The sequence below is a fragment of the Blennius ocellaris genome, assembly GCF_963422515.1.
Source record: "Blennius ocellaris genome assembly, chromosome: 16".
NCBI classification, from domain to species: domain Eukaryota; kingdom Metazoa; phylum Chordata; class Actinopteri; order Blenniiformes; family Blenniidae; genus Blennius; species Blennius ocellaris.
This window is the reverse complement of record NC_137665.1, coordinates 13517535-13530677: the sequence shown is the minus strand read 5'-3', so window position 1 is coordinate 13530677 and position 13143 is coordinate 13517535. Positions and strand designations below refer to the sequence as shown.

Genomic DNA, 13143 nt, shown 5'->3' with positions numbered 1-13143 from the left:
TAATTTTATGAGGTTATTATGAAAGCATTTATTTTTGCAGCTGAGCTGCAGTAGGAGAATTTTGCACTTCTTTTCTTCAGTAAAGACAATGATACTTCCAACACGAGTATCTATTGAGGGGTGGTTTGATTCTGACCGACCATTACTGAAGCCCTCGGTTTGAAATGTACAGCCCGCCACTGTATTCATCAGAGCATCTGAGCAGCCGCTGATGTAAAATATTTGTAACTAGGCCATATGGACGTATTGAGGTGTCATAGGTTGAACTGTAGTTGTATGAATTGACATTGAAATATAGCAACAGTAGTGGCGACTGGTTTGAAAAGTCGTACGTTAACAGCCAACTTGAAAACAAACATGCATGCATATACACTCGAACAACCAGAAACCAAGGCCTTCCATTAAAAAAAAAACCTTTGTGTGTCAACTTTTAATTGTCATCCTTTTTGTCATGGAAGCTTTCTTTTTGCTGTCCATCTTTCCCAGCGTTTGTCGTCGGCAGCCGGAGCCCTTTCCAGGCAAAGCTCAGGCATACTTCCGTTCCAGGTCGTGACGGTGCCATGGCTCAGTTGGTAGAAGGGACCCACTTCTCATCCCAAGGTCTGTTTCCCCATCTCCCTCCTTTCATGTGTGGACATGTCTTTGGATAAGAAGCCCCACAATGCTTTACAGACAATGAAGGTTAAGCACTTTGCACTGCAGCTGTTGGATTTGTTTGTGAGTGAATGTTTATATTAAAAACACAACAAACAAACAATTTATTCATCTTCTATATGGTTTATCTTGTTCAGGGTTGTTGGGGCCGGTCCCAGCTCACTCAGGGTAAAGGCAGGGCACAGTCTGAACAGGCCACTCCATCACAGGAAACCATGCAGAGAGAAAGACAAACACTCACTCTGATTCACACACAAACATTAAATAATACCACACATATATTTTTTGAACTGTGGGAGGTGAGCCAAATTACCCTGAGAAAATGCACAAAGAGAGCATAAACATGCAGAAATCTCTCCACTTGTCTGATTGACAATTATTTGATTTGTGGTTTTGATCCAAAATATTCTCTTGTACTGAATTGAAACCAGAAGTCTTTGACTTGGACCCTGCTAAACAAAATAGACTTAGTGGGCTTATAGACTATTTTCAGAATAATAACATGAATTGCTATTACACTACATGGATAGATAAACTAATGCAATGACAATTGGTCATATCTGAGAGTGTGTTTGAAATGATCCAGTTCTTTTCTGCTTTTCCAAAGAGGCACTTCGTTGGCGTCATTCAAGACGTCATCCGCCTTTTCCCTTTTTTGTGTGTTTATTTTGTTGTTTTTTTAATTGAAAAGCCTGACTTTGGTGCAACATTTGCCATTGATTTAAGTTCCAACATAGTGCACATGAACAATATTACTTTTCCTTGCCCCCAGTGAATTGGCTGGTTAAGCAGACTTGTACTCCTTTATCACCAGATGACAGTTTCAGTATGCTGTGTTAAAGATGAATCCAAAGGTCAGCGTCTTAGAGAAGGGCTGATTTGGATGGGGACTGTTTTGAGGGACCGTCGGCATTGCATACTGATTATTTGACAGGAAGCCTCCTGATTATGCAGTGATTGCTAGTAGATTGCCTGGCGCTGCAGCCTCTCTCCATACCTCCACCCTGCAATGCTTTCCTGCAGTGAAGTGTGAACAGTAAAGTGAATGTGGAGGAGGAGTTCCCCACCAGAGAGAGGATGGTGAGGAGAGAGGGAGGGAGAAAGGGAGGGCGGCAAACGAGTAAGACAGCAGCAGCACGGGTAGAGTGCGATATGCAGTGGAGGAGCAGAGGCTTCTGTGTGAAGAGTATGAGCATCTTAACAGAGCGGGTCTGCTGGGAGTGTCGTCTCTGAGGCTTGGATACTTCCCGCTTATCACCATCAGCATCCTCATCCTCATCTCTCTGGTAGGCTCACGGTGCGTCTGCCTGATCTGCATGCTAATCCTATTAGTAACGGATATCAGTTAGTTTATCTCAGGCACATTTGCGATTCAGATGTCTGAAACAGATTCAGCATTTTTATTTTGGGTCACTTGTTCACAGGAGGCAGAGATGTTGCAGCTTCTTTGCTCTGATCCAAAGTTTTCCTCTCAGGTTTCCCCTCTGCCACAAAGCGGGAGAAAACGAAGATGCAAAATGTGGCGTTGCGATATCCTGTAATACCAACACTGTTATCACTGAGGCTCATGCTCTGCGTTGACATGTAGATGTTTTCCCACACAGCCAGATTAAGACTGGCTATCAGAGTGCTACAGTACGTCCCCTTCGCTCTCCTCCTCTGACTCTGCTGTTTTCACCACTCAGTGTTTCATCTCTGAAAATAGTAATAATGCTCCCCTATGAGCTCAAATCTGCAAATTTAATAAGCTGTCAGACTCTATTAGCAGATCATAAAGCCTCTGTGTGTCAGCCCCGTGTTTTCTCTGATCAGTCCCCACTGAGACTTAAACATGTGTACTGCAGACTTAAGCCTCAGCTATGTTATCCTGCCACTGCTGGAAATCTAATATCAGTCCAGATTGGCGTTCCCTCGTGGGAGGAAAGCAAGAAATATCAGCCACATTATGGACAAGATTTGTAAAGTGTGGTGTGGAGATGGAGCAGCAAAGAAAATTCCTCTGCAGCAAACACCTGATGTTATAAGCATGCTTCTTTATTAGGTTAACCAAGATGATTTTAAAGTGTTATTCACAAGCCATTGACTGTAATTACTATATCCTCATTCATTTGCCAGGCAGTCACAATTCCTATTATGCACAAAGACAGCCAGTGCAGATTAATAGTCAAAGGATGCTAAAAGTTTAATGCTGCTTAATAATTAAGTCAGACCTGTTTTTGCTTTGAGATGATAGATAAAAAAACATAACAGCCTGGGGACAACTTAAAGAAATACCTCTAAATTTTAGGGTGTATCATTTGAAAGCTCCACTCTCCCAAACAGCATACTGATTTCTTCGTCATTTCAACATTAAAATAACATCTCTCCATTTTTAGCAGTTCTGTAGCATGCCGAGTTCCCACTCTGCCAATGGAATCCAAGCTCAGTGTTTTTTTGTTTTTTTTTATAAGCCATCACATTTGTCCTGCTGCAGACACAAAGCATGCAGCCTGACACCCGCTTAAAACACCAGACTGGTTACTGAAGGCAGATAATTAGCAGCCTTCATTCATGCATTTTCAGTTCAATTTAGATCAAGCTGCTTCCTTGCTTCAGGGTAATTCTGTCTAAAAAAGTATCTTGTCTTTCCCCCTCTTCTCTCTGTGAGGGTTTTTGCTGTCATCAGTGGGAACAACAACTTTGTTTGTTTTGTTTGCCTTTAATCAATTTCACAACTCCAAATTAAAAACACGAAATGTATCGGGGAAATCATGACAGATCAGCACTTCAGCTTTATTGACAGCTCTTGTTTGAGAGGCTTGTTTCTCCAAGAAAATGCTGCTACTATAATGCGGTGGAAGGTTCAAATGCAATCTAACATGGATTCCTGTTGATCCAAGCAATGCTCTGTTCAGATGCCAAGGCCACACTCCTATGATCAAGTAAACAAGTGTCGCTTTGAAGTCCACTCCTCTGAAAAACATACGAGAATGTCCTCAATTTGCGGAAAAACAACTGAGAGTTAATCGACAGGCTCTTGAAATAGATGCTTCCAGCTGCCTGTCTTTAGACGGAAAATATCTCAGAGCACAATGCACAAGGGTCAAATCACAGACATATCACAATAACTTGTACATATATGGTGAGATTTATCGCTTTGTATAGCTTTTATGATTATCCGTTGTTGCTATAGGTCTGCTTTAAAAACGCAGTGGTTCAAAGTAAGCTTGCTTCAGTCCAAACCCACCCATCAATTCTCACCTTCCACTGCTGCTTGATTCATTATCCCACTGTGTGGCCAATGAAATTATCATTTAGTTGATATGTATAGTTACAGTATCATAGAACACTGTCGTAGTAATAAAACATTATTATGACATAGGATTTTAGTGTTAGGATGTTAATAACAGTACAAATGCTATTATTTTTTATTGTCTTTCTGTCTGTGGTTTTTCCTTCAGTATTATGGGGATAGAGATGAATAATTAAAATAAAAAAAACTATGATGGTCATAATTTCACTAATTTATTTATGGATACTATGGATTTTTCTGCTCTTAATATGTTTTACATGATATTTCCATGTTCATCCATCTGTGTACACAATTATCGTCATTATCGGCTGCCATGCAAAATTCTCACACAGCATTAGCAGGAACTTCGGGGTTCATTGTCTTGTCGAGGACATGCGCAGATGAGGGGATCGAACAACAAAGATTAGACTTGGATTATGAGCCACTCATCTAGATGAGCCAAGGCGTCCATCATTATGAGGAAATGAATACTCATCATCAGAAAAGACTCCCTCTGAAACATGTTAATATGTAAACACAAATCATACATAACTGCAATCTAACATAACAAGACCATGGTCTCACTGTGGTGCTTATTTATTAAACGATATTCAAAGTGTTTACTCTATTTTACCCTGGATGATAGATGGGGATCAATACAATATTTACAGACATTAACTGTCCTTGTATGTCACTATGACTCAATATCATGATAGCCTCTTTACTTTCAAGCCCCAATTTCACTCCACTCACAGTGGCACCATATGTCTATTTGACACACACAAAGAGTGCCTGCTGACGTCAACGGAAACATCTTTCTTTCATAAACCAGAGCACCTGCAAAGCTCAATTGTGGGTCAGATTTGGACATTAACCGTTGCTTCAGAGAAAAGCCTCTTCACTGCGGCTCATCACAAATTTCTGATGTGATCCTGGCTATAAGCAAAGGTTCCCCCACGAAAGACAAGTTTTTCCATTTGGTTTCCAGTGGTTGAATTCAACCTGAGCACAGCTCTCAGACTGTTGAGTTTGACTTTCAGTGGCTGGATTAGAGAGGAGAGCACATGGGCTAGCTACTTTGAGTGATGTCTATTTCAAAGCCAACAGCCAATTGTCAGAATTTAAAGCCCCAAAAAAGGCACAGCAAAAAAACAACCCAGTTATAGTTGTGCTGTTGTGCAACCTTACCTGCAATTAACTCCCAAATTATTTGCACAAACATGTATTTTTGTCCCATTGAAGTGCCTGACCCCACTCAAAAAGGTCATTATTTGTCTTTGAAAATGTAAATGCAGGCTTGTCAGTGATTTGTAATAATTTGAAAAGCTGCTGATAATTTGACAAAAAGCTCATGCATTAAATATTTTTGTCATCTTCATCATCATCAACACTGACTGCAAGATCATGAACCACGGCTCCCGTCTGCAATCCCGGGGATTTTGATTTCTATTTTCATGATTTCAGACGTCAAATGATCCACATGCGTTTGTCTAATATGTGTGTCCTCTCCTTTCTCTCACACCAGACTTTCAAAAATGTCTGATTTTGAGGATTTCAATTGGCCTGGAGGGCAGACCAACGTATCTGAGGTCTACCAGCTGAACCCCACCAGCGTGATCGTGTCCGTGGTCTTCTCCCTCATATTCCTGCTGGGCACCGTGGGTAACAGCCTGGTGCTGGCCGTGCTGCTGCGCAGCGGCCAGGTCGGTTACAACACCACCAACCTGTTCATCCTTAACCTGAGCGTGGCTGACTTCTTCTTCATCATCTTCTGCGTACCGTTCCAAGCCACCATCTACACCCTGGAGGGCTGGGTGTTCGGATCCTTCATGTGCAAAGTGGTGCACTTCTTCATCAACCTCACCATGTACGCCAGCAGCTTCACGCTGGCCGCCGTGTCCGTTGACAGGTACTTGGATACCACAGCATTTCACCTTAAACACAGCAATCACATACTTTTTCACATTTCATTTCATGGGGTTTTGATCGAAGAGAATAATTTCACATTCAGCTTTACTCTTACAAAATACTTTGACACTTTGTGTGAACCTATTCATGTGAGAGCCTATCTACGCTAGAGTAGGAGTGAAAATTTCAGAAAACATTTGTGTTTCGACGGAAATGGCAGTAACGCTGGAAACAATGTAGATTTCATGTTGGGCCACTAGTGGGTGCTGTTGTTTGTTTTTGTAATGAAACCACACATGTCAGCAGAGAACAAAATGCTATAAACATTAACAATGATAAGTACACAAACATTCACGTAGACTGAAAATGTAGTTGGATTGTTATTATGGGTGACTCTCAACTATTAAAACTAAGTCCCAGGAGAATATGGACTGGGGGTCATGACACTCTGGAGGCCACCATTGTTGTTATTGTCCATCTACATGTGCATTAGAAATATTTCAACTGTCTACAGAGTTGGAACGTTTTCAGAAAGTTCAACCTCGGGAAATGTTTTTGAGCACCGTTGTCATAAACAAACACCCAAAACAAAAGTTTTGCACTTTTATTTGAAACCGTTGAGGAGGCGGTCCAAACAACATCATCCCAGATGTGCGAAAACGTTACAGCGATGCTAAATGCTGGCAGGCACACCCACTCACACCTATAAACACAAGCAGGACTCTCTCAGGTCCGTGTTGAATTCTGAAAAGTTTTATCATGATTGTTTTTCTTTCATGAGTCAATTTAATTTGGACAACCTCAACTCCAACAAAGCTGTGTGACCTCCTGTGGCTTTTGGGCTCGAGGAGGATGTATTTCCAAAGATAATGTGTCACAATGGTCATTGATTTTTCTAGCACTAAATGATCAAATGTACATTTAGCTAGTGCCCTGTTTTAACCTGGTATATATGAGGCATCATACTGACATGTTCAGATACAGAACTCCAGTGAATGACTCACACCTGACAGCAGTGAAATTGGGGTTGAGAAAAACAGGTGTCATTGCAGAGGGAATCAATCCCACTGGCAGGGATAAAATGAGACTTGGTCAAAAACAGGTAAAAACAAAACAATTTGTAAATATCATGAGAAGAAGCTGGTCTTATGATTATCGTATTGTAAAGCTATTGACTCACAGGTCATCTTCAATCTAATTTGTCTCTTAATTGACAAACAAAACAATTTAATAATTGCTCAACCATTTCATCTCAGAGCATAAATAACTTAAATTACTTCATCGTGCACTCACTCCCTCTTAACCTTCAATCAAATCATTAATGAACACAGATGAATTTATTCAGCTTAAAAGAGTCGTGTCGCTGTGACCTTTATTCCATTTGTCCTTTTTTTTTCATCTCAGTACACGTTTCGTCCATTATTCCAAACTAGGGTTTATATACAGATGTAGTAAATCCCAAAATAATACAATGCTGCCTCCTGTATGTATGCATTATTTAACATTAGTGAGCTTTCTACAGTTGATATAATCTCGGTCTCAATACTCTAATGTCTCAAAGGCATTGTGCATTTTCCTTCAACAAGACCAGAGAAAACAAGCATTTCATTATTCGAGCGCACTGGTCATTAATTTAAGAAAATTGTGTTAGTTTGTTTAATTGTATGAGAGGAAATGAGAACACTACCAAAGGTGCTAATTCGTGGGGAACAAATAGTAATTATAGGGGAGAATTTTTCAGGTCTTTATTTATAGTCAACAAAACTCAAGTCAAGGCTTCTGCTTGCATGCAAATCAGAACCGAGAACAAAACCTATTGTGATAAATATAAAGCCACTTCAGTTAGAAATACATTTCCTGATCAGGCGCACAATCTCTCTGCAATCATCCTCACTTGGCCCTGATGTCAAGTTTACCAGAAGCGTGTTGGAAGATGAGGTTACCTCGCATGTGTTTAGCTTGTGTTGTGGTGAGAAGAGGAGGCTGGTGTGGTGAGCTCATGACAGCAGGAGATGACTCCTGTTTTTCAGGCAATAATGGACTAGCATGTCCGAGAGTCACAGCAGCTGATTTGCGTTTCTTAGATGATGCGTTTCCGCTCAGGTCAACAAACCTGTAAGGTTCATTTGCATGGAACAGACCTGAGCTGTCCAGCTGCGCGTATATATTTGAATAACGAGCTTAAACAGATTAGCGATTTTTGCTTTTGCTGCTAAATCTACTGTCACTATTGTTCTCCAACATTAAAGAATCATTCATTCAGGGAGCATTTGTGAATTTGCAAGGAAGAGATATGATTGGAATGGAGGAATTAGCTGGAGAAAGTAGTCCATCTTCTGTGTACATTTTTTTTAAAGGATATTGTAAAGTAATAGTTTTACATTTTGAATTTAGAGTGTTTCTTTAGTGAAAGTGGTGTAGTGCATGCTTCCACAATGGCAAATCAAAATCAATACACTGGGATATAATGTGATTCAAGTGGGGTGGTATTCCTATCAGCTGCAGGAAATCCCAGTTTGGAAACCAACATATTTCTCAATTTAAGTTCAAATGAGTTATTTATACTTCTGCAGTTATTGTATTGACTATCACTAACACTACTCTCCTTTTTTTCTGAAGTTGAACAATCAGATACGGGATTGTTTTTACAACTAGATTTGGTTCTGTAAAACTTTGGACACCACTGGATCTCTAACCCAGCAAAATCATTTTAATTCAGTGGTAACATACAGCGCAATTTGATCCCAAGTGAGCTGGACCAGTAAATAACATCATTATAATATGTAAATAGATTGAACTCAACACATTCCTCTTAGTGCAACAAAGTATTAATTCCTCAAGAAGTTCACATTTAATAAAGCAACCTTTTACAACACATGAAAAAAAAAAAAAAAAGGAATTTCAATAAAATAACTGCTTTTTTGAATTGTTATAATTTCTCCCAGCAGGCAACTTTCATCTGGGACTCTGGCAGGTCAATTCTGGCCCGTGGACAGTATGTTTGACACTCCTGCTCCAACTGAATTTCATGAAATATCCCTGCCTGTAAATGATATCCCTCAGCCAGTCAATGCAAAGCGTCCATTGTCCTTGTTGGACAGTTCAGTCAATACTGCCAGTGAGCAGAAGGCTCAACTTGGCTGTTTTGACTATTAACAGGAAATGCAATAGTCATTTCCTCTTCACTCTGGAACATATGAGTCAGGGAGGTTAATGAATTTCTGTTGTTTTTCCTCCTCAGTTCCTGTGTGAAAACTGTTAGGGGGGAAAATGAAGCAGTTGCCTACAGTCACACTTAAAACCAAGAATCCCCAGCAGGGTTGAAATCACAGTTCAGCCTGAATGAACAGCATGGGATTCTGTTGAAGGGAAATATATGCTGCTTTGTGCTGCCTGCAGCCTCATTGTGTGTTTACTATGACTTTAATGCAGCGAATAAATGTAAAACGGTTTTATATCTAAATAATTTTATTGAGGGTTTTCATTAACATAACAATAAAAACACAATATTCCTGATCTGATGCATACATGCTAGGATAATAGCACAAAAAAAAAATACCCACATGAGAATATAAGAGTCATTCATGCATTCAATTACTGATTTTAAAATCTACGGTTCTATATTTAGGGTTTTTTTTTTGGTGGCTTTTGGAAAGAAAGAAAAAAAGCTCCCAGGATTATTTACTGGTCCACAAGGGATGCTTTGAAAACGTGTTCATTCTTGAATGCCACACACACTGAGAGGAACCTGTATCACATTCAACAGATGTTTTACCGGGCTGCCTTTCAGCAGCTTTAATTGGTCCCCGACTTAATAAAACACAAAGTAGAATCCACCCAGAAACGGCCCATTGTGTTGACACTAACAGGCTCCATCCTTTCAACCACCATCTATACCCGCTTTGTCCAGCTCGGAGGTGTGTGGGGAGTTGGAGCATATTTGGCTTGATTGGAGGAAAAATGAAGTCCAGCAAAGAGAGAGAGAGAGAGAGATGAAAAATCACAGACATTCTCATTTACAGGAAAGATTCAGAGACAGCAAATAACCTACCAAGAATGAGAAGAAGAAATATTTTTATTTATCATGGTTTTAGCGTAGTGAGAGCAGCACCCAAAGAAAGGCCCCAAACTCTGAGTCAAACATTGACCTTTTGTTTGTGACTGAGAATGCCAACCACTACTCCACATAGCTGTGTGGCAAACATTGTCAGTCTTTTATATGTTTAATGACTGGTAAAAGCACTCAACACTGTTATAAGCACAAACAGTCACAATAAACCAACAGTGACGCAACACAACAATGACAACAAACAGCTAAAAAAACAACACTTGTAATTTTGTGTTCACATTTGTTAAAGTTATTCAGTTGAATAGAGCATTAAAAACCTCATAATTATCTTTTTTTTTTAAACAATTTTTTTTCTATCAGGGAACTACATCTGTGGGATTTTGCCTTGAAAATAATTGTCAAATATTGGTTTGCAGTTGGTTTGCAGCTTTCAATAACTGCTCCCCTCATGATGGTGTTCTTGTTTTAATATATTCTAATAGGTTCACTGACTAATTTTGAGGTGAGGTCAGTGACGTGCTTCGAAATTCATGTTTTCTAATGGGGATTCGGAATATTCTCAAAGCCAAATGAATCATTCATTGTGTCACTTCAGTAGGGAAAAGAGGGAAATATTTGATTCTTGGTAGTCCAGATCACTGGGAATTCACTTATGACAAACAGGTTGAAAGGGCTTTGATTTGATTACAATGACCAGAGAGGTAGATTTTTTTATTTCTTCTTGTCTTTGGAGCATGGGTTGGAGGAATAGAAATGTAGAGACCAAGGATGTGGGTTCAGTGCCTTGGTGTAAATAAGGCTGTATTACCTCCACTCTGCCCCTCACAACTCAAACACACTGGCCATAAAGAAGAAGATATGGAAAATGTCATAAGTGAGCAGATCAGAGAATGAGAAGGAAATAACTTAGCAAAATATGTCAAATAATAATTGTAATGTCAAGTTGACCAAATGTGCTTTTTTTCCATGCGATTGGCAGCATTGATCGAAGCACGCTGAGCTTCTCTGCTGTTTTTGTGTGTTTACCATGCACCGCCTACGAGATCCGATCTGACTGAAAAGCCCCAAAATGCCCTTTGTTTATACTGCAGGCACTTTGACATATTTCCCAGAGGTGCTTCCTACCAAATAAAACCAACTAATACCTGCAGTGTGAATGTTTATCAGCGAGCAAAGGAACATCCGGAGTGAGACATGCTAATAGTGCACAGAGGACCCTGTTTCTCACTCAATCATGTTTTTGATGAACAGTTTAGAACATGCTGTGCCCCAGAGAGAAGCATGTGATAGACTTCTGCGTAAATGTCATTTACTTTGTAAACCACAATACAAATCCAATCTTGCAATTCTTATGTATTTTTGTGTTGTTTGTTTTTGCACTGCAAGCATGTCCTATTCAATTCAATTCAATTCAATTCTATTCTATTCTATTCTATTCTAGTCCAGAAAATCAATCAAAAATGTTGCATTTAATACATTGTGTCACAATAACTCAATGAAATCTTAAGGTAAAAAGGATTTTTCAAGGAACATATATTACATCTATAAAACCTACATCCATCATCATTAAGTCAGGAATGAATAAATCAGTCAAAGTAGCTCCACAGTAAAATTATACACGAATGCATCACTCTTAAACATTGAATATTTAATCATAAGAAAGCATTTGTGTGCTCCCTTATTGTTTCTTAATAGCTCATTTTTGATGTTTTAATTGTGTTCATGGTGCCTACCTCATTCAATTGGAAGTTGTGTTTTATGTGTTGATGTATTGATTTCTTTTCACTGAAGTCTTGCAAAATTCCACCAAAGCATGGTGTGAACACTAGGAGTCAGAATTAATGAGAAAGTGAGCTGTTACCCCCTTTTAGTTTAAATTTTAAGAGACAGCATAATGTAAACACAAATTGGAGTTCAGTCTTCACTGTGACATATTTATTTAGCTTTAATGAGGCTCCTGGAGCACCCGTCACAACATCTTACCACACCGGCTCACCGTGTTTTATTAATTACCAGCCTTCATGTGTTCAGCTTTACCAGTCACTCTCCTAATTTTGTTTTTCCTCCTTTAGGTATTTGGCTATCCGCTACCCGCTGCGCTCCAGAGAGCTGAGAACCCCATGTAATGCAATAGTTGCCATGGTGATTATCTGGGGTCTTTCCCTGGTTTTTGCCGGCCCATATCTCAGCTACTTCGACCTGATTGAGTTCTCCAACAGTACAGTGTGCATCCCCGGCTGGGAGGAGCAGAACCGTAAGGTGCTGGACACGTGTACCTTCGTGTTCGGCTACGTCATCCCCGTCCTCATCGTGAGCCTCTCCTACACCCGGACCATCAAGTTCCTGTGGACGGCCGTCGACCCTCTGGACGGCATGTCGGAGTCCAAGAGAGCCAAGCGTAAAGTCACCAAGATGATCATCATCGTCACCGTGCTCTTTTGCATATGCTGGCTGCCGTACCACGTGGTGATCCTGTGCTACCTGTACGGAGACTTCCCCTTCAATCAGACCACGTTCGCGTTCAGGCTGCTCTCGCACTGCATGGCCTACGCCAACTCCTGCGTCAACCCCATCGTCTACGCCCTGGTGTCCAAGCACTTTCGCAAAGGCTTCAAGAAGGTGTTCAGCTGCATCCTAAGCAAAAACGGGAGGAACAAGGTTCACGTGGTTCATGTGGCCAACACGGTGCCGGGGTTTGAGGCCGGCTCCACCGAGGTGTCACAGATGCACGAGGAGCACATGAGACAGAATGAATGTGAGATGATTAACAGGCCCATAGCAGAGCCCAGAGAAGCCACAGTGACCCTGAATTTGCCCTACCAGCAGTCGAGTTGACAAGTGATTCAGCCCAGAACAGACTGCCTTATGTGAGAGACTCTGTGACCTCAAAATTCCCTCATGATTCTCATTTTATGACATGATTCAACCATGTTAAGAGAGATGGATTATTAAAATAATCCTCTGCTGCAAAATGTTTTTATTTTAAACTCCACACACCAGATCCCATCGCATTCGTAGAGTTATGGAAAGGTTGTCGACTAAAAGGTCTGTATTTTTATAGTCTCCACTGTTTGCCTTAAAGATCTCCTATTATTCAGCTTTTCAACACTTTTACATGAGTTTTGTTGGTCCGAAAATGTTCTATTCAAAGTGTATTGCCCCAAACCCCGCTTTTCCTTGATTTTCAGCCAGTTCAATATTTGTTCACGTTCAGAATCTTCTGCGTCTGTATGAGCTGGAC

General features: G+C 40.4%; 1 protein-coding gene across 1 annotated transcript; it reads left to right on the top strand.

Moving 5' to 3' along the window:
• Window positions 1–5460: 5460 nt before the first annotated feature.
• galr2b (galanin receptor 2b) lies at window positions 5461–12737 on the top strand (the record flags this gene model as incomplete). Its single annotated transcript, XM_080511781.1, has 2 exons — window positions 5461–5834; window positions 11975–12737. The coding sequence occupies 2 exons, from the start codon at window positions 5461–5463 to the stop codon at window positions 12735–12737; spliced, it is 1137 nt and encodes a 378-aa protein (XP_080367907.1).
• Between the last annotated feature and the right edge of the window lie 406 nt (window positions 12738–13143).